Below are 21,660 nucleotides of genomic sequence, written 5' to 3' on the forward strand. Positions count from 1 at the left end.
TTTTCCCTAAAACTCAGGTACAGACAGCTTTTTTCCCCTGTAACTAGACTTGCTTTTAAGCTCGAAGTGTTCACTACACTAACTCCCTGTCGTTTGATCATTCACTCACAGGGCACAGCACAAACCAGGTGAGGCATGGGGTTCAGGGTGAAGCCAACATCAGCAGTGAGATCTAGATCTGACTTGTCCACTCCTGGAGGGGCTTGGAAGACAAATTTGCGGAGCAAGCCTGCAAAGAAGAGGAACAGCTCCATTTTGGCCAGTCCTTCTCCAACACAAGCCCTTCGTCCTGAAAACAACCAGGAGAGAAGTAAATGATAAGCACCGTAACTGCTAGTGTTGACATCTGAGACCTAAACTGGGTGCAGAGTTTGTAAGAGCAGGCTGCTGAGGTAGGAGGTTTTTCCTTCCTTCTCTCTGTATATTTGAGGTGCTACTGACCTGGTCTCAAACCACACAGAAGCCTGTAGGTACATGAGATCTCTCAGTGACTGGGGGTAAATTGATGTCTCCCAGATCTTTCAAGGAAGAGGTGGCTACTTAACAGAAACGGTGGACAGAACAAATGACCAGAAATCCCTTATCCTGTGTTCTATGTCCCTGACTTCCATACTTTCCTGGGGTCAGTGGGAACTGTGCCTAGCCCCAGGTGAGGCACAAATTACCCCTCTCACCTATAGAGAATGGAATAAATGCCTCTCTCCTAATGAAGTTCCCATCAGCATCCAGGAAGTGGGAAGGGTTGAACTGATCCGGGGTTTTCCAGTGCAGCTCATCGTTCAGGGCGGAGGTCAGCAGCGGAATAACCTCTGTACCCTAAAAAGGATCAAAGAGATTCTCGGTAGCTGTTTGAAGCAGACGTGAGCTGTCTTTTTTCTTTCTCATGGGAAGAATAAGACTGAGCCATGGCAAATAGAACTAGAGGATGCTTCCTGGCCCCACTGTGGCTTTGCCTGTTATCAGTAGTTGCTGCTCTCTTTTTGGACCACAGAAGATTTCTATCTTACAGATTCAGAGAGATCTTTCAAGAAATACACTGAAGTAGAGAGAGGTTCCACATTTTGCATAAGATATTCCAACCAGTGTGACTTAATTACAGTCTCTGGTTATTCTGGATTCAAACAGCTATCACAGACCACAGTCCAGTGCATGTTTATAACAGCTGTCCTGGATCCAAGGCAAAGGATTACTTCATAGGTTAAACCAAGCATCAGGGCATCTTTAGATTTTTCTTCTTGTCTGCTTTAAACAAAACTGTAAGGAATCTGTGTAGCATAAGCTGCTGGCCCCAAAGCTCACCTTAGGAATCACATAACCTCGGAAATTCACATCGGTAGGCGTTGCTCGTGATACACCCATTGGGACAATATTGGCAAATCTTTGGATTTCATGTATCACTGCATCCGTGTAAGGCATTTTTTTCCTGTCCTCCAACTTAGGCATCTCTCCAGGTTCGATGACATGGTTCATTTCTTCCTGAATTTTTCCTTGGAGGAAGGAAAGGAGTAAGAAGCTGATATTTCTCCTATCTTGCAACTAGAATAGTCTTCAGTTTGGCCAAGATGAAGAAAAGGGAAAACTTTGAGGGGCATTTAGGAAGAGCAAAAAGTGGGGCAGGTAAGTCAGGGCATGTTGTGGTTCTTTCAGCTTTGCTGTTGAACCAAGGGAACTTGAATGGAGCCACTACAGGACATTACATGCCTGATTCTGATTGCATACCTTTGTTACCCCATAGCCTTCAACAGAAGCCAGATCAGGATCAGATCCTGAGGAGCCAGGAGACCTTTAGTGACGTAAGCCAATAGCCTGCAGGACAGTAATGCTGGGGGAGCTTTCCTGTGACTGTAGGCTGGCCCTTAGCCTCTCCCACTTGCCTGGGCTGTTTTATTGCAATCCGTCTGAGTAAAATCCCTTTGTAAAGTCAGAGGTTGTTATCTCCCTCAGAGCACTCATAAATAATTACTCTAAACAATACTGAATGAGTTCCACTCCCTTCCATAACCAAAGCCTTAAGCATGCAACAGAATATTGTACAAGAGGACTTCTCAGCCTTACTCTGAATTTCTGGGTATTTCATCATCAGAAGAAGACCCCAGCGCACAGTTGTAGAAGTGGTCTCAGTCCCAGCAGCAAACAGGTCCAGGGTTGAAAACAACAAGCTTTCATTGTGGAACATAGTGTGGGGTTTCTTTGACTCCTTCAAAACATACAGGTAATAGCCATGAGTTCTACAGCAAGAGACACCAGTTGATGACTGTTTTGCCACCATTTTTATCTGCATTTTAGCTTTCCGTGATTTCGTATGCTCTGGGAAAGTAAATGTTTAATATTTTAGCATTAGGATGTACACTGTATAGAATTTGCCCTGTCCTGAATGTATGTGCAGTCCCCAAGTCCAGATACTGGATCTGTAAGGACTCAATTACTGCGATGCATTTTATCACCATACTGTTCTTGCAGGAAGGTTTGGGATGATCTCCTTGCGTGTGCTGTGTGGCAACTTACTTCACCATGTGGGACAATCCTGACAATTGGATCCCCTTCACCAGCAGTTTCAGCAGAGCAATGGAGCGAGTACAGTACTGCTCACTGTGAGTATGAGCTTTGATGTGTTCTGCTTGCTGCAGTTGTTTTTACTCACCCTCAGGCCCTTACAAATGATCAGTCCTAATAATGAGTCAGAACTGAGAACACACAAAAAAAACCCAAGACTTAGCTTTAAAGTACCTGTTGTTGCTTCATCAGAAAGGCATCGACAAAACCTGTTAAGTTATTTTCATTGAACTCTTCTTTGTGCTCTTGGAAGAGCTTCTGGAGAAAAGCGTTCAGCTCATTGATATTTTGTAGCACAGTCTTGGAAGCTCCAAAGAGAAATCCAAGGGATGGGTAGAAATTATATAACTGTGGAGCAACAGAAATCTGTTAATTGACATTTTGAACATATACAGGTATCTCAAACTGCACTGCTGGTTCCTTGTCCCATGCCCTGACATTTCATGCCATAATTCCTCCACCTTAGCTTGTACAGTCCAAGCAGCTACAAATTGCTGCAGGAATAGTGTGCTCTCTCTGTTCTACCTCTGCATAAGTCCTTGCCATGACTCCTGGCAGACTTAGCTTAGCCACAGCACCTTGTAACTCAGCTACACCATTCCTAGGAGCTGCATTGCAGTATGTCATGTGGACGTACTTGCTATCTGGAGGAAGGGGGGGTCTCAACTCCATTCTCCCATGAGAGGTGTGCACCTCTCCAAGGAGACCACTAGCTGACCTAGCAAGCAATTCAACAATTCCCCTCCACTCGCAGCTTATATTAGCTGTTGGCTTGCTAAGATTGAGTTTCAGTGGCCAAAACAAAAGAGAAAGAAGTTTGTCCAAATGTTTCAGTTTGGGAGGCAGACTTGAGAAGGCATTTCAGGTCCGATCTCTGATATGAGAGACGTATTGTGCTTCTGCTCTTCAAAGAGGGTAAAATAGTTCCTTTGATAAAGACTATTTTTATTTCTCTTACTAATAAGCTGCAAAGACAAAGCCCAGGAGCCTGGGAACCTGTGTGTTGGAGGTACAGAACCACAGATGTGTTCAGTACAGGCTGGCTGGCTGGTAATGTTCTTGTTCTCTCCTCAATCAGCAAGACATGGGAGGCCATGAGTACAAACACAATGGAATATCCCCTCAAAAGCTAAAACTTAAAATCAAGCCCTTACCAGCACCATCGGGGAGCCCAACAGCTTGGTATTCTCATTTAACAGCTTCAGCAAAGTTAGAAATGCAGGATCATCATACTCAAACCTCTCTCCAAACAATATAGAGCAGATGACGTTGGATACAGCGTTGTTGAGTATCATCTTCGTGTCAAATGGTTTCCCTGTATTTTCGAGTAGTGCAAACAAATGACAATGTGATTATGCCCATTGCAGTGCAGGAGTATCCTGCTGGGGTAGGGGTGGACAGGCTCTGTTTGCCCTGGAGCAGCTGACCGTCCATGGACATGGCAGTGTAAAACACCACATTCAATGAATAGGAAGAGAAGCAGAGGCTCAGTCGGGTTTCTGAGGAAATGTAGTCCCGAGCTCCACAAAAAAACTCATTCACCACCCAGAATGCATGGCAGGGAACTCAGTTTCAATGTTTTAAGGCCTCAGTTTAATAACCTACTTAAGCATATGCTGAACTTTAACCATGAGATACCATTTGCTCAAAGTTAAACTTTCATTAATCTTTATTGTTCCGCTAGACATGTTTTCTGTTTCTGGATGAAATTCTTGATACTCACCTTGATATGATTCAAAATATTTAACAAGAGAATTTAGTTCCTCAAGGATTCGGACCTCAATTGTTCTCCTTCCCATCCCAAAATCTCGCAGTGTGGACAAGGTGAATCTTCTCATAGCTTTCCACAGCTCTCCATGGCTAAATGCTATGCCTAAAATAAAGGTGTAAAATCCTTAGGCTATCTGTGGTTAGTAAATGTTTGTAAGGCCTTATTACACACTGGTACCACAGCTGCTTAATACATGGTTACGTAGACAAAAGGCAATCATCAGAAGATAATGTTCTCTGCTGCGAGAATATAATGAACATAGTCAAGCTTCGAAACTAACCATCTGAAAGGTCGCTTACCATTTCCTTGTGTCATTTTCCTAAATATGGGTATTTCTGCTCTCTCGCCAAATTCGTCAGCATGATTTAAAAGGGCATCCTTGATGGTTTCATATCCAGCCAGTACCACAGCTTTCCTGGGTCCGAAATGCACAGTGAAGACATTGCCATATGTCTTGGAGAGCTGACAAGGTGAATAAATATGTTCATTCAGAACCAGACCTGGACCCAAACGCTAGCACCAGCCACCCTAGCTAGCTTCCAGCCCGCACAGACCCTCCCAGCCCTGCCTCGAGTCTCCAGGTGCTGCCGTAGTGGAACTAATGAGCAACAACTATCACTTGTCAGCATCTCTGCTTGCACTCTGTTTGCACAACAAGGTGTTTGCTATCGCTGCTCCTATCAGTTGAGCAGTCAACAAAATGCCATTGCATTCCTGTGATGTTCTGCAGGAACAGGCCAGCATGGTGATACCACCTTTCAGAGGCTGATTAGCAAATGCTGCAGCAGGCAGGCCTGTTTATTTTAATATCACTGATCTGAGGCAAGAGGGTATGCACACAGCTTTGGGGCTGAAGCCACAAACACTAGAAAAACAAAGCTAGACAATAAGTCTTTCTTTCAGGACAGCACTTGTTCCTAATTATTGCAAGGTGGGTAGTGTTGGAGTCATGGCAAAATTATTTGCTGGCCACCAGAAACTTGAATACAACCAGGAAGCATACTCTTGTAGATAATGTCACAGGAGCACTAGCCTTTTATAGGAAATTAAATATGAGTCATCTGTCACACAGAAGGGTGGCTTTGACAATCTAATAATTCACTCGGTATTTTAGACTTGGTTTGAACACACTGAGAGCCATCCGCTCCAAATGTCTTCGTGTTTCCGACATGCCTGAGTTACCATTTGCTATGCATTAGATACCTACCGAAAATTGAATTTCAGATTAGAAGCAGCTCCTGTTATTACACCAGACAAATTGAATTTGTTTTCATCAAGCGGTCGTTTGACGGCTTGGGAGATAACGTTAGCACTGGTTCTTGCCTCCCTGGCAGCGAAGAGAGCGTGCGGCAGGTCCGGGGGTAGGGCATCGCAGCCGCTTCCCGGCCTTCCTTTGGTCATTTCTTTACATTAGTACTTCCTGGCATCAGCCCTGGTTCTTCTCAGCAGCACAAGGATTGGATATGGCACGCCTGGAAGCCTAAAGGAAGCTGTCCGGCAGCTTAGGGGGAGTGAACCTGGTGCCTTCAAGAGACATTTGTATCATAAATCCCCCAGTGCCACCAAAAATAGCTGCCTTTCCTTAGGGGCCCCCACAAGCACACCTATGGTTTTTGAATTGCCCCAGAATTGCCCCTGCCTCCCTATGGGAACACAGCAGATGCTTTCTGAAACAAGCACTGCAGCTGGCTTTAAAATACGTAGGTATTTTTTTCTCCTTTAGAAATAAAATTATCCATGGAGCTGCATAAGAAAAAGCAATCTGTTCACCTAGGCATACAAAAGCATCAACTCTTAAATAACCCTGGCCAGTGCGTATGCAGGGGAGGGGTTGGGAGGCAGAGCTGAGCTTTGCATTGCAGGGATGTATCTGGCTTGGGAAATAAATGTGCACATGACCCTGCTTCCTTTGCTGCAGGGATGATATCCTTCCTTCCTTCCTTCCTGAAGAGAGGAGGGGGAGGTCTGTCTGCAGGGAGCTGTGTTGGTATTAAGTGGCCCTGATCTGTCAGCAGGCTGGCCCAGCTCGTGCCTTCTGCCTGCAGCCTCTGAAGGGCTGGAGACACCAATGAGACAGAGCTGATGGCAAGGGGTGAGGCCCACTCTTCTGTGTGCATATAGGAAGAAAAATGTCAAAGATGTACATATAAAAATGCCTGCATGTGTGTATACTTCTGTAGGTAACATGTCACTCCGCCAGCCTGCCTAACACGCCAATATCTCATTTCTGCCCACCACACAATGCAAACACGATCGCATCTCAATTTCCCCAGCTGCATTTCTCACTTTGGGAATTGCACATTTTCCTGCTGCCTGCTCGCTCACACCCTACCTCTGTCAGCGACTGGAACGGCTTTTTCAGGTCCACCACATTCAAGTTCCCGATCAGAGGAAGAGGTCGCGGCCCAGGAGGCAAATTGCAAACTGTCTTCTTCAAGCTGGTCAGAAAGTAAAGGAGAGCGACCAGCCCTGCTGCCAAATAGAGCAGCGAGCTAGCACCCACGCATTGCAGCAAACTCATTATGGCCATGTCTAGGTCAAAATGTAGGTATGAGCATCTTGGGGCTTCCTTTATAGCCCTTCTGTCATCGCCTGAACACACCTCGTGGGGAAGTGGCTTTACACAGAGAAAAGGGCTCTCATGTCTTGTTTACGTCCATTCAGACCACATGTACTTTTTTCTTGCCAAAAAAGCGCCCGATTTTATTGAGAAGCGTGGATTATCTTAATCTGGAGCTCCTATTTCATCCACAACACCAGGGCAAGGTGTTTGTTTCCAGTGTTACGGGCATGTTGTAGTCAATGTGACTTCTGGGGCAGAATGAAGGGACGGGACCTGTGCTGGATTCCCCCATGGCTGCCATGGTGCCAGGTCACAGGACCCGGCTGGGGCACTGGTGAGGCACTGGAAGAAGCAGGACGCAGGAGGAAAAGCCCTCAGTATTGCTTGGGGTGCTGCTGGCAAGGCAGTCCCTGGAGAAGACAAGACTGACCAAGGAGGAGATGGAATGAAGCTGACATGAAGATGGACTGATTCTAGGCTTGGCCAGCTTACAGGTGACAGCTCTGCTTCTCTCTGCTTTTCTGCCACCCCAGTAAAATCACCTCCTTGAACAACCCAATGTTTTCATTGCAGACATTGTTATTGTCCTGCAAGTCCTCTAGTGACAATTCCAAAATGCCCCTGAACCTACTCCAGTCACTGTTTTGAGTTCGTGTGCTTGGATGCCCATCTTTGTCTAGTTTGGTGACGACTCCTTCCCAGCCGTCCTGCCTTTTTCTGAGCAGATACATGCAATGCTTTAGGAGGGAACATCCCCTCCAGACAATGCTAGGTTGGGAAAGAGACCCTGAACCTTCTTAAGCCGAGGGGAGCCAGGATGAGGCTCTGCAGCAGGCTGGGCAGAAGGAGGCTGCCTGGGCAGCTGTTGCAGAGCGGGTGCCAGCCGGGAGGAGCATGAAGCAGCAGCTTTGGCACTCCAGGGGCACTGAGTCATTCAGCCTCCATGCCAGGGCAGGGTCTGCAAGAGCAAGCGTGCCTGGCTTGCCAAGACAGCTCGCCGAGAGCCACCCGCACCCTTTGCATCCCTGGGGGATGTCAGCAAAGCAGAGGTGGTGGTGAACAGGAGGCCACAGTTTTAAATGGTGGCTCAGGGGGAAAGAGCCAATTTGATGCTCCATCACATATTCTCTGGTGGGGATATTCTGCTCCCCAGTTGTGTATTCTGTCGGATTACTGGGCCGTGCTGCTGCTCAACCCTTTAGAAACCTTTAGTTTTAATAATACTTTTGCTAGAATCCTCCAGGGCTCCTGGGTGCAGGCTCCACTGATGGAAAAATGGTAATTATTTATTAATAATAATAAAAGTACATTAGCTGAAGGCAAGAAGAATCAGTAAACTCTAACTAGATTTACATGAAAAAAGGTGCCTGCATGTCTGCTTGTTCTCCACAGCCAGTTAGCGGGGTGGAGAGGGGCTTTCTCACAGGGGGACCTACCCTGCACAGAAGAGATCTAGGCATGGTGGGCAAAGAAAGGAGAAGAGATGATCGCGTCCTTCTAAAATCTGCTGCACAAATACAGAGGTCTTGGTCTATGCCTTCTTCTCCCAGTTGTTTCCAAGAATACCCAGTTCTGCCAGACTCCTCTCAGCAAATGGTGTGACCACTGGGGGCCTCTTGACAGTTTGTAAGATACAACAAGAGTGAGGGAAAAATCCTTCATGGGCACAGTTGGGTACCAATGGAGGGAGTTTACCATTTCCCGTTTACATACATCTCTTTACATACAGCTGCCAGTGCTCTGCGGGAGTAGAGGTGGCTACTGGCATTGAAAGGAGAACCTTCTCAAGGGCTTTCAAACCACTTAAAGCTCAAGTTTTACCTGGTGATAAGAGACGGTGAAATCCTTTCTCAAGCAATGAGCCCATGAACTCGCAGCCTGCTGGACTGATGCATGCACTGCGGTAAATAATGGATGAGTTCTCCGTGGAGAGGAATCATGGCAGTTTTAAAATACCACTAATGCCGTTTCCTCACCTCCATCTCTCTTACAAACCTTCGCTTCCAGTATGCAATCCTGAGCACAGCCAACTGAGTTGGTTTGTGGGTGAGGCACCCCATGCAGGACTGGGGAGTAAACTCTGTTCCCTGACCACCCATGTCTTTGTCTTTCCACCAGCACAATCTTCAGGTAAGCAGACTTTGTGGGCATAGCTCAGGGAAATAAGCAGTTCCTCCTGAAAAAGGAGCCTGTACATTAAACAGCCACGCTCATCTGTGTGTTCATCTGGAATCAATCTGGATACAATCTTCTAATGGGACACAGGTTAACAATGCTACAGTAACAGTTGGATAAAAGGCAGAGAAAGAGCTATTATAAAGCCATAATTCAGTCAATGAGTTCTGATAACATAATAAACCATGAGAGTAAACACCAAGGGCTTGTATGCCTTGCAAGTCTCTGCAACAGATTTACAACCACAAGAGATGCCTATCAGCCCATGCATTGTTATCAGGGATATATAAAGCATGAGCACACCCTATTAAACATTAACATTTTTAAAGACTCAGATGTGTTAAAACTCAGGCTGCTCCTTGCCAAGGGATTTCACTCACCTTGACAATGCCAGTGCAAAAAAAAAAATCAAAAGCCGTAGACTTTGACCTGCTTCATTTTTTTCATAATTATTGCAGTATTTTATTGGATTCCACCTGCTTCTTCCCATCCTGCAAATCAGTACTTCTGTAGGATCACAACAGGATAGTGATCCGTGTTTGCTATGGCTATTTTGATACAAATCACTTGTACTGGATTTCTTTTAATTTCTCCTAGAGCCAGTGCCCCAGCATCTTACTTTTGGGGCCCCTGTCTTGAAGCAGATAGAGATGTGGATTTAGATATACCAGAATTGCAACTAGCAACATAAGAAGAAGTTTGCTTTGGCTTTCAGCACCATGTTTCTGTTTCTGCCACGTTCCCCTCTATGCTTTGGCTCAGTCATTACAGAAAACGATCTATCATTCCATACATCTTTGCAGAGCACATAGCATATTAAGGCCCTGACCTTACTGGCATGAAACCGATTTCCCTCTAAGTGCAAAACAATAACGTTTCATTAGTCATCCATAACAGAAATCCCCATTCCCCAGACTACTCTGGCAATATTCTGCATTTTTGCTTGTCTAGGAACCTGAATTAAAAGGGAGAAAAATGGTTTACAACAGCCTGTGGCAGTGATGTAGCAAGAGATTTTATGTAAGAGCTGGCGGCGAGCTCACGGCGTGAGGGTGAGGCACAGCAGCGAGTGCTCCTGGAAGGATGTTTCTCTGAGGTGTGTTCTGTGCCGGGGCTGGGAACAGCCGTCTCAAGGGCACAAATTCCAGCGCCTGAATGTGCTTGGTCTTGTTCAACTGATTCATTTCTTACAGCTATCCCAAGTCGAGCAACAAAATTGCCTACTGCTTTACTCAGAGGCTTTCACAGCTTGTTGGTAAATTATTTTCCAATTAACTATGTGTTAATTTGGCTCTGTAGGCTCTTAAAAGATGCAGCAAGGTGAGGAGGAGAAAACAAATGAAGACCCAGATTTAGCACTGCTCACTACAAGGAAAAGGGATTCTGGTTTCTGCTCTGGTGTAGTACTTCTAGGTGGTACTTCCAAAAGTAGTGCGAAGTGGGTAAAAAGCCCATCTGAAGGTGCATTCGTGCAGCTGACAGATAAGCACCAATAGTGCTAAAAGTTTTCAGTATGTTCTGACAACATTGTAAAAGAGCAAAGATTTTTTAAATGTTGCTTTGGTGCGTGATTACTAACTAACAGCTCTGATTCAAGCAAAGGGTTTTTTTAAATCAAGCTTTTAAACCGATATGGTTTATATCTATGAAGCTGTGCAACTGGGAAGTCCAAGATTTTTCCTAATTCAGGCAGTCACAAATTCTGAACCTTCTAATTTTTTTTTGGAAAAGGCTCAGGACTAGAGATACAGTAAAATACTTGAGGCTTTACAAATTATCTGATCTCTCCTGTACAATGGGCAGCTTTTTACTGGACCAGCTATTTCAGATTTCTCCAGTGCCGTGAAAGTCTCTCACTTCTTTGAAAAACAGTGTGTGAAAAGCATTTAATTCTGTGTTAGTGACACTGCTCTTCTTGGCACTGAATTCTTCTGGAACTGGTTGGCTTAATCTGCAAATGAGATTTTTTTTTTCTTAACAAGGATTATCTAATGGAGGTTTTATTTGATCTCCTTGGGAAAAAAAATACATGCTAAACTGCTAAAACACTTGTATTAGATTCTAAGACACACTGTGCCTTTAAAGGAAACTCTAGAAGATACAACTGACATCTGCAGTAAAAACGTTAGGTAATCATAACCAAATACCTGCTGCTATACCTGACCTGAATTTAGGTAACTACAAAACTTAACACTCCAAAGAACGACACTGAGTTAATTAATAGGTGATCAAAACATTTGGGTGTAATATAATATGGCAAGCTGATACAGCCTCTGCATAGATTTGTCTCTGTTAGGGAATAATTCCATTGTGGGATCCCAGCATATCTTTTGCTTTGATTTCTTCCTCCATCACACAGGCAATCAACCAGTAAAATATTGTGCCAGAAACTCAGGAACATAATTGGGGCAGTTTGCTAAAATCGAGTGCCTTGACACTTCCATTAAAGTTGTTAAGATAAACCAAAGGTGCTTCTCTGCTGCTCAGCCCTCTGAGGTCTGGGAGAGTTTGTTGCATGTCTTTATGAAAGAGGAGTATCTCCTTTTTACTGTTAACTGTTATAATGAAGTCAAGTGGAAAAGTGCTATTTACCATATAATAAAAAACATCTATTGTTCATAGGCCTGAAAACCCAATAATAAATAAAACCTCATATTTCAGGCTGTGTAAACCAGTTGCTTATGTAATAGAACAAGGTGTAATTTTCCATTTACAATTTCAAATACTGTAATAAGAAAGCAATCAAAGCATAAACAAAAAGCACTTTAAATGGTGCTGCAGGTACTATTTCCATAATGCCTGTCCCCTAAATTGCAGCTGTTTCTTTTTTTTTTCCCAGCTTCACATTATTTCTACTTATCTCAGTCATTTAATTAAAAGAAAATCAACTTTAAAATGATGAAAGACCATCTTAAACCAATTGCAGCTATGGGCAAAGAAGAAAAAAGATCGCAACAGCATAATCCACAGTTAATACTCAGGTGGGTTAAATTAACACCATTTCTCATTCTCCTTTCAGGATGAGATCTGAGGATTTTCAGAGAGCATGCTGTAGACCTATGAGTGAAACAGTGTTGTCCTTGGTTATCTTGTGAACACCTGCAAGTTTGCATCTGCAGATGACCTCCTGGTTTTACTGGCCTCATCATGGTAAGCTGCCTGCTCGCCAAGGAGGCATAAAATAACGTAGTGCTGTCCATGAGCTTTGTGCTGGGCTACCCTTACTCAGGTCATTAACTGTGAGGATTAATGAGGGATCAGCAGGCCCATTGCTGCTGGAGGGCTGATGGATAAGCTCACTGCAATGGGACAGGGATGGCTCTTCTGAAATTCTGCTGAACCGAAGAAAAGTTTACACGGCCTCAGCCCAACGCACAGATCCCCAGGCTCTGGGCTCACCCCACCAGCACCGGCAACAGAGGGTCCTGAAAAGTGAATTCTGCACGGCCGTGGTGTGTGAGGCGCGTCCCGCCTGGGGCCCTGTCTCAGCCAGGCCTGGCCAAGGCGGCTCATAGGCAGGAGCAGGGGTACCGGTTCTCCCATAAACACATTTGTTGGTGCTGGTCTCAGAGTTTTGTTCTTTTTCCATTTGTTTACAAATGAACAAATGTATTTTAAAATAAACCATCTCCACCCTCCTCCCCTCCTTCTATAGGCAGCTTCCCCATGACCAGTGCTCCCCCCGATGGGGGGCGATTTATGACAACAACAACAGCTTCAGGAGAACAAAACACTTTATTTCAATGAGGCGCGTCAGGCCCCGGCCGCAGGGAGCACCACCGGCCTGCCCTTCCCGCCCCCTCGGGGGGCCCAGCCAACATGGCGGCCGGCGGCACGGTCTCCATGACGACCCGCGCGGGTGGCGCCGCGGTTGCCATGGCGATGCCGTTTCCATAGCAACGGGGACCGGCCTTCCGCGGTCACGTGGCCCGCTCGATGCGCTCGGCGCTCCATAGCGGCGCAGGCCCGGCCCGGTCCCGGTTCTCGGCTCGGTCCCGGTCCGGTGCCGCTCGCACCATGTCCACCGCCATGAACTTCGGCGCCAAGAGCTTCAAGCCGCGCCCCCCGGACAAAGGAGCCTTCCCCCTGGACCATTTCGGTGCGCTACGGCGGGCCTGCCCTCCCCGCGGCCTGGCCACGGGCCTCAGGCCTACCCCCGCGGCCTAGCGCCGGGCCTCAGCCTGGCCCCGCCGCGCCGGGCCCGCGGTGAGCGCGGCCGTGGCTGTGTTGCAGGGGAGTGCAGCGCCTCCAAGGAGCTCTTCATGGAGTGCCTCCGCCGCAGCGGCTTCCAGAGCGGTGCCTGCCGAGAGCTCTCCATGGCCTACCTGCAGTGCCGCATGGAGAGGCAAGTAACGGGGGGCTCCCGCGGGGGGGGGCGGCTGCCCCTTCCCCCCGGCCCCACCGCGGCGCCCTTTGGTTTTTAAAGGGGTGTCGCCGTTCTGGCTTTGATTTGCAGTGGGTTCTGCTCTGTGGTGAGGCTGGGCGCCCTTCGGGAAACGGACGGGGGTGTTACTAAGGGCGCTGAGATACCCGGGTATTGCATGGGCAGGTGGTGAGGCTGCAAACCCAAACGGGAAAAGCACAGCAGCAAAGTATAATAGCACCACCGATGTTGTAAACCACGTTCGCTTAGAAATGCAGTAAATGACACAAGTAGAATCTTAGTAAGCTCTTACAGAGTCTGTTAATTAAGTTAACCAAAAGGTCAGCTTCTGAGAAAACTCTTTCAATATCTAATATCAGAAGACAACAACACACTCATTTTAACAGCAATTTTCCGATTGTGTGTGTATGTGTATATATATACGTATATATGTGTATGTGTGTGAATGTTGCTTTCCCCAGACTGAGGTTTCTGAGGCTTTGCCAAGTGACAGTCACTCTACAGATGTCTTGGATTTCTTTACAGGAAATAACACGAAGTGAAATAGAAAATGCTGTTGTTCTCTTGGTTACAGACTGTGTTCTGCAAAACGTTTTTGTTCTGTTGTTTTTAACTTAGGCAACTTATGGCTAACGAACCACTGGAAAAATTGGGATTTAAAGATCTGATAGATGAGAAATCAGAAGCAAAACCTGAGAAGTCATAATGAAGAAAGACAACTTTGCTCTTCGTGTATGGAAAGCACAACTCTTACGTAGTACATATTGTACTTCTGTGCGTATTGCAATAGGAAGTGTTTCGTGACGGAACCTTTCTTCCAAAATATTCTTTCCTAAAATAACATTTTGCTCACTTCGGAAAGGACTGCCTTTGTTTACTTTCCTGAAGTATTTCTTAGCTTTTTTTCTTTTAAATTCTCTAGTCTACTCTTGAAGATCCATGAGAACTTTACCTGGGAGAAAACAACTGCTGCCTGAAGTGTTCTCCACGCCTCTGCAAAAACAGTAAACTCTTGTTTTTAAAAAACAAAAGCAAACAAACAAAACCCCCCACCTTTATTGTGTAGATCTCGAACTGTAGTCTTACATGTGGTGTTACTAGTATGCTTACAGCAGTTACTTGTCAGGTGGAAATAAAGCTGTTGTGGTACTTGCAAATTGCTTTTTATTAAATACTGGAATTAATTCCTACCTTTAGGCTGATCTCCTTCTCACCCAGCTATAGAAAATACTTGGGTTTGTTTTTTGTGGGTCTTTCTTCCAGTCTTCTTACCTTCATTGCTGTTGGCAGATTATTTGTAATTCCAGACACGAGTCTGTAGTTGGGTCGCCAGTAGTGATTTTGCTTTTTTTTGCTGTGCCAACAATGTTCACCTAACTTTACTTCATCACTTAACCAGCAGGTGTTCATTATGTGCATCTTCATTTCTTCACTCAGAGCTGCCGTATGCTTTTTCACATCCGTCGGTCATCGGAGTGCAGATGGCAATGATGCTTATTAGTCTTCGAAGTAAACGTGAGTTGTACTTATAAATGTGGCTGGACTTTTTCTTTTAAAAACATGAGTTATGTCAAAACCAAACAAAAAATCTTAAATAGATTGAAGCTATTTATCTAGGAAATAGAGTATTTCATTCCAAAACACATAGGTGCAGCCCTTACTTTGAGAATGCGATGCACCAGCCTGTACGGTAGATTTTAAATCACATCTGAGTATGGCTTTGAGATCCCTTGAAGGTGTTTGTACAACTTACCATAAATTATCAGAGCTAATACTATTTTTAATGCAAATGAGTCTTTCTTAATTGATACTGAGTTTAGGCCAAAATAACTTGGCCTGTTAGCTCCCCTGGAAATGTGTTTCAGGCAGTCAATAGATTCACAAATCTTCTGGATGTATTTTCACTGTCTTTCCAGACCACACCCTTTTTGTTTGTTTGTTTTAAACCCATCAAATCATTTCTTTCTGTATCTTGCTCTCCCAACAGCAAGGTTTAGGGGCAGGGCCTGCAGATAGGGACGCGCACACGGTTTGCCAAGGCAGTTTTACGCTCTCCTTTATTTGGTGTCCTCTGTTTGATCCATCCTGCCATTTCTATGCTCTGTTTCTACTCTTTTTGGTTCTGCTCCTCTCTCTGCATCTCTGTGTTCCTAGACATCCAGGAAAGGGTGAAGGAATATTTTCTGCTCTTCATATTGAGGGGTGGAGATGAGATTTAAATTGTTGCTTGGGTCTAATCTGGTTGAACAGACTACAGATAGTTCAGAGCAGGTCCCCATTTGAAAAGAATGTTCGGTCCCTGCTGCATATTTTTATTCTGCTTCATTCCACTGGTTAAATTGTATCTTCTGGTGATATTAGTACATTTATAGAAAGCAGAGATTTTATTGCTGAAACAGATATTAAAAGGCTTTATATTAAACCACTGAACAAGAGCTTTCTGTTGGTGATACTGAGTAAGAATTATTAAAATAATCTCCTGCATCTTCAGAAGAAAGAAATCAAATTTCACGCTTCCATGATCCTTAATTATTATGAAGTGACGTTTATACCTACAAGGGATTGAAAACCCACCAGTGGTGGTGGAGTCATTCAGGGTGTTCTCAGTGGTCGTTACATCTCTCTGTGTCGCTCTGCACGCTGATGTGACCCAACAGTTACTTCACGATTTCAGCCCAGGTTTTTCCTGGGAAAGTTGATGCTGTCGTCCAGGTTACTGCAGAGTAAGAGGGGTAATGTTTTTCAAGTCTTGTCTGACTGAATTTCGGCTGCTGAGCTGGAGTGATAGCTGCTGTTTGAATGAACTGAGATGACGTGCTGAGAGAGGAGCCTCTTTTTTTTTTTTTAATAGTGTCCAAGGCCTCAGTTTTGGACCCATTGCAGGAGGGCTGGTGGGAACAAAGGTAGTTCCCCAAAACTGCGTGCCATGCCAAACCCAACAGTGCTGGGTGCTGCTTGTAGGCCTGGAGCCTTCCCGTAGTGTCCTGGTGATGTAGCCAGCAGGACCCCACGTAGCACGGGCTGACTGCTGCTGAGCCACCAAAACGGGCAGAGTGTGCTCCATCCTTCGCAAAATAACTACAGAAGTAGTAATTGCCATCCTGACGGGGAACACCGGGGTGGGAATTTTGCACCTTTCACCACTCTGAAGAAAACATTGCCCTGTGTAGATCCACGAGTAGATTTCATCCCATCTCCCAGCACGGTGAGTCAGCTTCATGGCGCTGGCCCTTTTGCACCAGGACGAGACCAAGGGCTGTGAGCGGATAGCTGAAAACTCAGGGAGCTGACAGACACGTATTTTCTAGCTGTAGGGCATTAACTGGAGAAGATAATGTGTTCAGTGGAATTGTGTGACAAGTTCAAAGCAGGAGGGGGCTATCAGTTGGTCTTGATTGAGATCTAATGCAACTAAGAAGCGATGGAAAAACAGGTCATTAATCAGTGCACAGCCTGGGGTCAAACAATTCCAACTTGCTCTGGGGACATGTGCCTGCAACACCGGAGTCATTTGGAAGAAGTTCCCGGAATGCTCTTTAATTTATTCCTGCCAACACATGGGTCATTAATTAAAACCTTTCACTAAAACCTGTTTATTTTAGCTTTGCTTGTGGGATCCAGGTTTGTTCTTTTAAATGACAGCAGTGTTTTAAGCCAAAGGAAAGTCGTACGTTTGTAGGTAAGTTTTCCTGTTCCCGTACCAAGGAGGAAGCTCTCCAGAAGCTGACACCGGGCCGGGTAAGTTTATTCTGGAAACGGTGAGCTGAGGCTCAGGCGTGTGTGGTACAGGGTAGGCAGCGTTGTTTGGGAGCTGATTTCTTTATGTAGCTGTTTGGAGTTAACGAGCTGCTGTGCTACGTGTGGTACCAGGAGCAAGGTAAGGCCCACACAAGTGCATTCATCTTCACGAGAAGTGGGTGAACGTCCCTGCCTGCACCAGTGCTGCCTGCCAAAGGCTGCCGTGAAGCACCCCCTGCTGACAGACCCTGGGACTTGGAGAAATGCAAACAGCTGCAAAATGAGATTCTTCTCGGCTTAATGTACAAACTGCCGGTCTGGTTGTAGTTGTACAGGTGTGGAAGGGAGAGCCCAGAGCAGGAGGAGGCGTTGACTATCTTGCCGTGAAGATCTCTGTGAGCTGCTAACACAACAATAGAAATCAATAAGTGAGGGGGCTGTAATAGTCTTTCCTGTAGCTCTTTTTCAGCCAAACCACCTCACACAATAAGGAGGCACTCTGCTGCTTGGGATCGTGTCCCAGGGAATCCCCAGAGGGCTCCAGGTCAGCAGAGCTTTGCGTGTTGGCACTTAGAGCACATACTGCCTTTCTTTGTTCAGATTAGAATCAATTCAACCACAGAGTTTAACCTTGATCGCTGCAGTTATTTACAGAAAGAGAACATTGCTGCAAGCCAGCCCTCCTTACGTCTTCCTGGGAGACCTTGAGCTTTAGGTGTATCTCCAAACAATGGCAATGAATTGCAGAACAAGGAAGAAAGGGTTTAATAAACATTTCCAAGGCTCTGCGAGTTCCTTTAAAAAAAAAAAAGCCTATACAAAGAGAGCCTCCTGTGGTTGTGCTGGAAACGAGCCATGGTCCAAAGTCCTGCGTACAAGCATGATGAGGTGGTGCTGCTGTGGTAGGGAAGGGTTGTTACCGTGCTGTTGCTGCACCTGCTCCCTGGCAGCGGGATGCCAAGCGCAGCAGAAGGGCTGTACCTGTCAGCACGGAGCTGTGGGCAGGCAGTGTGTGCAGCCGGCTGACCTTCACCTTTGGTCCTCCCCAGTCCCCTTCCAAAGCATTCTCAGGTTGTGCTGCCTGCTCCAAGGCCCCAAATTCCTTGCAGCTGGGCATTACGCTTGCAGTGAGTGATTGTCCGCTTGGTTTCCTTTGGTGACCACAGATTTGCTGACCTTTGCTGGTGACTAATCGCCTTTTGCGGCAGCAATCAAATTAGCCTTTCACTTACTGCCGCTTTTGGAGGCTCCGCTTAACCACTGCTACCTGCGGGAGGTAGGTTGGAGCACCTACATTTGCACCCTGTTATCTCACTCTGCTCCAAGCAGGCCCAGAGAGCTCTGGGAGGCAGCACTAAGCTGCTGGGGCATTGCACGGAGGCAGTTAAGAATGAGGAAATTCTGTAGGCAGACTATGAAAGAAGGATTTTTTTTCCCTGTGTGAAAAGCGTCTGTGGCATCGCTTCATGCTGTGTGCTCTGAAAAGTGCCTTGGGTGTGCCAGTTCCACTGGAGAGCAGCATGCCTGTAGACGTCTCGGTGATTCCTGGGCATGGAATGATTCTGCCAGCAGGTGGGAATACAGTAATTTCTAGCACAACCAGTGACCCCAAAGGGTGTTGGTTACTGTTCTGCCTGGAGGAGATCCCTTCTGCAGTAGATTCTCCTGCTAAATTTGGGAACGTGGCTATGTTGTATCAGGTTTCCCACAGAAATCGAAGTTCATCGATTAGGAGAACAAAAACACTTTGGGGAAGGTACATGCAAGGGTCATTTTCCCCTTCCTGGGTGTTTCAGTGAATGTTGGATGTCTGATCAATCTTAACCCGGTTCTTTATTTCTTTTAATGACTTTTTTTTCCCCTGTGAGTATCTGGCAATGCTGCACTTCTGTCAGGATGCAGCAGATTTTCTAGCTAGCAGATTTCAAGACAAAATGCTTTCCTTCTGGAATGATGGTGCCATATGGCTTGAAACGCAAAAGTGATCACTGCTAGAAATAGGAGCTTCATAGAAAGTCACCCAGAAGTTCAACGTGTGTGTGTGTAGAGGACTTGATAGACCTTGATGCAGTTTTTATTTCCTGGTACCAACGATAATACAGGTTTTTTATGGCTCTTCCTACAGACTCTAATGTTTGTGTTCACTCTCTAGGACTGCAAAGGCTGTTTCACCACTAGATTATTCCCCTTATTCCAGGAGATTTGGGGATTTACATTAGCAGCTGCATCAGTCTCTCATGTTTGCTGATTCCTGCCGGGCTTGGCTGGATGGAAGACACCCCAGACAAGGCCAGCATTCACCATACAGCCCAGGCAAGCCCCCAGTTACCTCTGTGAGCATGAAACAGCTCAGGTGCCTAAAATCTGGTGGGCTGAATCCAGCCTGTGCCGTTCCACACTTCCCTGGTCTGGTGGGACGTGTAGCTATCTGCACGAGCAGTCTTTCCCGGATTCCACACAGAGAAGGCAAGTTCCCACTGACGTGGGAGGGATGTGGTGGTCCTTCTGGCTGCGTGTTCTGCTGGCTGGTAGTGAGCGGTGCCTTAAACCAGTGCTGCAGATGCTCTTCTGCTCAGGTCCTTATGGGTTATGACAAACTCTTCCAGGAGCAGTGATGGAAAGTAGACTTGCAAAAAGAGAGCAGGGTGGTGAAGAAAAGGAGAATGCCCAGAACGGCTCAAACTTTTAACTTCATCTCAATAATTTTAAAAAGCAGGCAGTGGGGGCTGCTTCTGCAGCCCCTTGGATGAGTGAGCTCTTTGTCTATTCTAGTAATTTTCCAGGAACTGACAGCTCTGATTTCTGGAGGATTTCAGGTGTCCTCAATGCTAGCAAGCTCTGCCCAGCAAGAACCTGTTAATGCACCTGGTTCTAATCTCGCTTGCAAAGCTGCTAATCAGGAAGGGCATGTGGGAAGCAAGTCACATGGAAAGGTGCTCTCAAGGCAGTCAGGCCCGGTTTTGATTGCTCAATTTGCATTTCTCTGTTATCAAACTGTGTTCTGGGTTTCAGCAAGCTTAGGAGGCACTGAATCTCTCCTCAGGACAAGCAGCAGATTGGTAGCCCCGCAGAATCTGGGACACCAGCACTGTGCTGAGGATTTGTTGTGATGCTGTGGGCTGCAGCCTGCTTCAGATCTTGTGAGTGCTCAGCAGAATCTAATGCCAAACCCCGCCTTTCTTTAGGAGAGGCGAGATTTGTGGACACCACACAAAAATTAAGCCTCCTGCATGGATTATCTCCTCTAGCCCAGTCTGCACTCTCAAATTCTTTCATTTCTTCTCTGAGAGAGGTGGTAGTGGAGCTGTTGGTTTATGTGGTGAGATCCTGCTCCCACAGACCTGCTGGTGAAGAGCCAGGGTTTCATTCGCAGGAAACAGCAAATCTCCCGTGAGCTTAGAGGAGCAATTTGCTGGCAATCTACAGGGGGCTTTTCCCTCTGGGTTGCTCTGACGACAAGCCCATGGTAACATGGCTTGCTAGATGGTCAATAGCACTTCACTGCACGGAGGAAAGCAGGCTGTTTTCAAGCAGACAGACCTAAATGGAGAAAAAGTCCTGCTACTGCTACTCGGGAATTGCACAGAAGCTGCAGATCAGATCAGTGCCAAGAAACTGGCTGGTAACAGGATGCTGAACCAAGCAGGAGAAAAAAAAAAGTCAAAACATTGCTAAATGAGCTTTCACATCCCTGCGACCAGGTACCAAATTGGGAATCTCACGGTGGGGATAAGGTTGGCTGCTGGCATTGCTGCAGTTGCCTCCCCATGTTTTTGTTCCATATTTTGGATGGGGAGGTCACGCTGTGCGGACTTTGACCAAGTATTTAGCGGGCTGTCCTTAACCCCTTGTGCTTGCCACCCATGCTGCGACCCATGTGTACCAGAGCATGTGTTGTTGGACAGGCAGGGCTCTGCCTGCTCTTTGGTGCGTCCCCCGCGTGTGTGTGCATACTGAGAATGCTTGATAAGGCAGCATCCGTGTGCGCCCATAGCCTGGCAGCATAAGTCTGCCCCTTCTCTCTGTGCATTCAAATTTGTGCCTGGTTCAGAGGTAGCTGTGTGCCAGACTGGGATCTGTGTGAGAGTGTGCAAGCAATGGCATAGATCAGGCGTTAATATTCTGCATGCGCAGGTAACGGTGTGAATGCACAGGTGAGACTGGGGTTTCCATTCGGTTCCTACCTCTCCAAACTGTGTTGCAGGATCCAGTGGAAAAGCGAGTGTCCACTGCCACCTGCTTGGAGGTGAACTCCTGGGAAGAGATGCATCCTGGCCTCCTCATGTGGGGAGATGGTCGGCAGGGCCGTCTGCGTGCAGGACAAAGATGTAACCAGCAGCAGGTCACTGCACAGCTTTGGTGATACGGGGTGCGTGAGCTCTGTCAAAGGGTCAAATGCTGAGCTCGCTGGCTGCTGAAAAAGAACCAGGTGGGTGAAAAATGAGAGAGAGTCTGGAACATCTCCCTCCTTCCCTT

The 21,660-nt window shown here is 46.4% G+C and overlaps 3 protein-coding genes across 4 annotated transcripts in view; 2 read left to right on the plus strand and 1 right to left on the minus strand.

The window, feature by feature from the left end:
* Window positions 1–2: 2 nt before the first annotated feature.
* Window positions 3–6,854, minus strand: LOC106033386 (cytochrome P450 2K4-like). Its single transcript, XM_013176823.3, has 9 exons — window positions 6,657–6,854; window positions 4,624–4,786; window positions 4,277–4,426; window positions 3,708–3,868; window positions 2,728–2,901; window positions 2,056–2,197; window positions 1,300–1,487; window positions 675–816; window positions 3–289 (listed from the first exon to the last, which is right to left on the minus strand). The coding sequence occupies exons 1-9, from the start codon at window positions 6,852–6,854 to the stop codon at window positions 102–104; spliced, it is 1,506 nt and encodes a 501-aa protein (XP_013032277.1). The 3' UTR covers window positions 3–101.
* A 6,127-nt stretch (window positions 6,855–12,981) lies between these two features.
* COX19 (cytochrome c oxidase assembly factor COX19) lies at window positions 12,982–14,603 on the plus strand. Of its 2 annotated transcripts, XM_048063756.2 has the most exons (4): window positions 12,983–13,161; window positions 13,296–13,407; window positions 14,065–14,178; window positions 14,369–14,603. In XM_048063756.2, exons 1-3 carry the CDS (start codon window positions 12,999–13,001, stop codon window positions 14,150–14,152), a joined length of 363 nt encoding a protein of 120 aa, XP_047919713.1. In that variant the 5' UTR covers window positions 12,983–12,998; the 3' UTR covers window positions 14,153–14,178; window positions 14,369–14,603. The 2 variants fall into 2 exon arrangements, with proteins under 2 accessions (XP_066833585.1, XP_047919713.1); XM_066977484.1 differs by having other exon boundaries at window positions 12,982–13,161; window positions 14,065–14,603.
* Window positions 14,604–14,773: 170 nt separating this feature from the next.
* ADAP1 (ArfGAP with dual PH domains 1) overlaps window positions 14,774–21,660 on the plus strand; it is a 70,657-nt gene continuing 63,770 nt past the window's right edge. Inside the window, exon 1 of the mRNA XM_048063642.2 lies at window positions 14,774–21,613. The gene's annotated coding sequence lies outside the window, so the exon portion shown is untranslated. The remainder of the gene's footprint in view (window positions 21,614–21,660) is intronic.

Source organism: Anser cygnoides, chromosome 15 (genome assembly GCF_040182565.1).
Source record: "Anser cygnoides isolate HZ-2024a breed goose chromosome 15, Taihu_goose_T2T_genome, whole genome shotgun sequence".
In the NCBI taxonomy this organism is placed as follows: Eukaryota; Metazoa; Chordata; class Aves; order Anseriformes; family Anatidae; genus Anser; species Anser cygnoides.

Bases quoted from the DNA above. Each gene is read 5' to 3' on its own strand.
- LOC106033386 (XM_013176823.3), bottom strand. From the start codon at position 6,854: ATGGCCATAATGAGTTTGCTGCAATGCGTGGGTGCTAGCTCGCTGCTC. The intron at 2,902-3,707 runs GTAAGGGCTTGA...GTTGCTCCACAG, and splicing joins TGGGCTCCCCGATGGTGCTG to TTATATAATTTCTACCCATC. The intron at 1,488-2,055 runs GTAAGGCTGAGA...CCTTCCTCCAAG, and splicing joins GAAATACCCAGAAATTCAGA to GAAAAATTCAGGAAGAAATG.
- COX19 (XM_066977484.1), top strand. From the start codon at position 12,999: ATGCGCTCGGCGCTCCATAGCGGCGCAGGCCCGGCCCGGTCCCGGTTC. The intron at 13,162-13,295 runs GTGCGCTACGGC...GCTGTGTTGCAG, and splicing joins CTTCCCCCTGGACCATTTCG to GGGAGTGCAGCGCCTCCAAG. The intron at 13,408-14,064 runs GCAAGTAACGGG...TTTTTAACTTAG, and splicing joins CTGCAGTGCCGCATGGAGAG to GCAACTTATGGCTAACGAAC.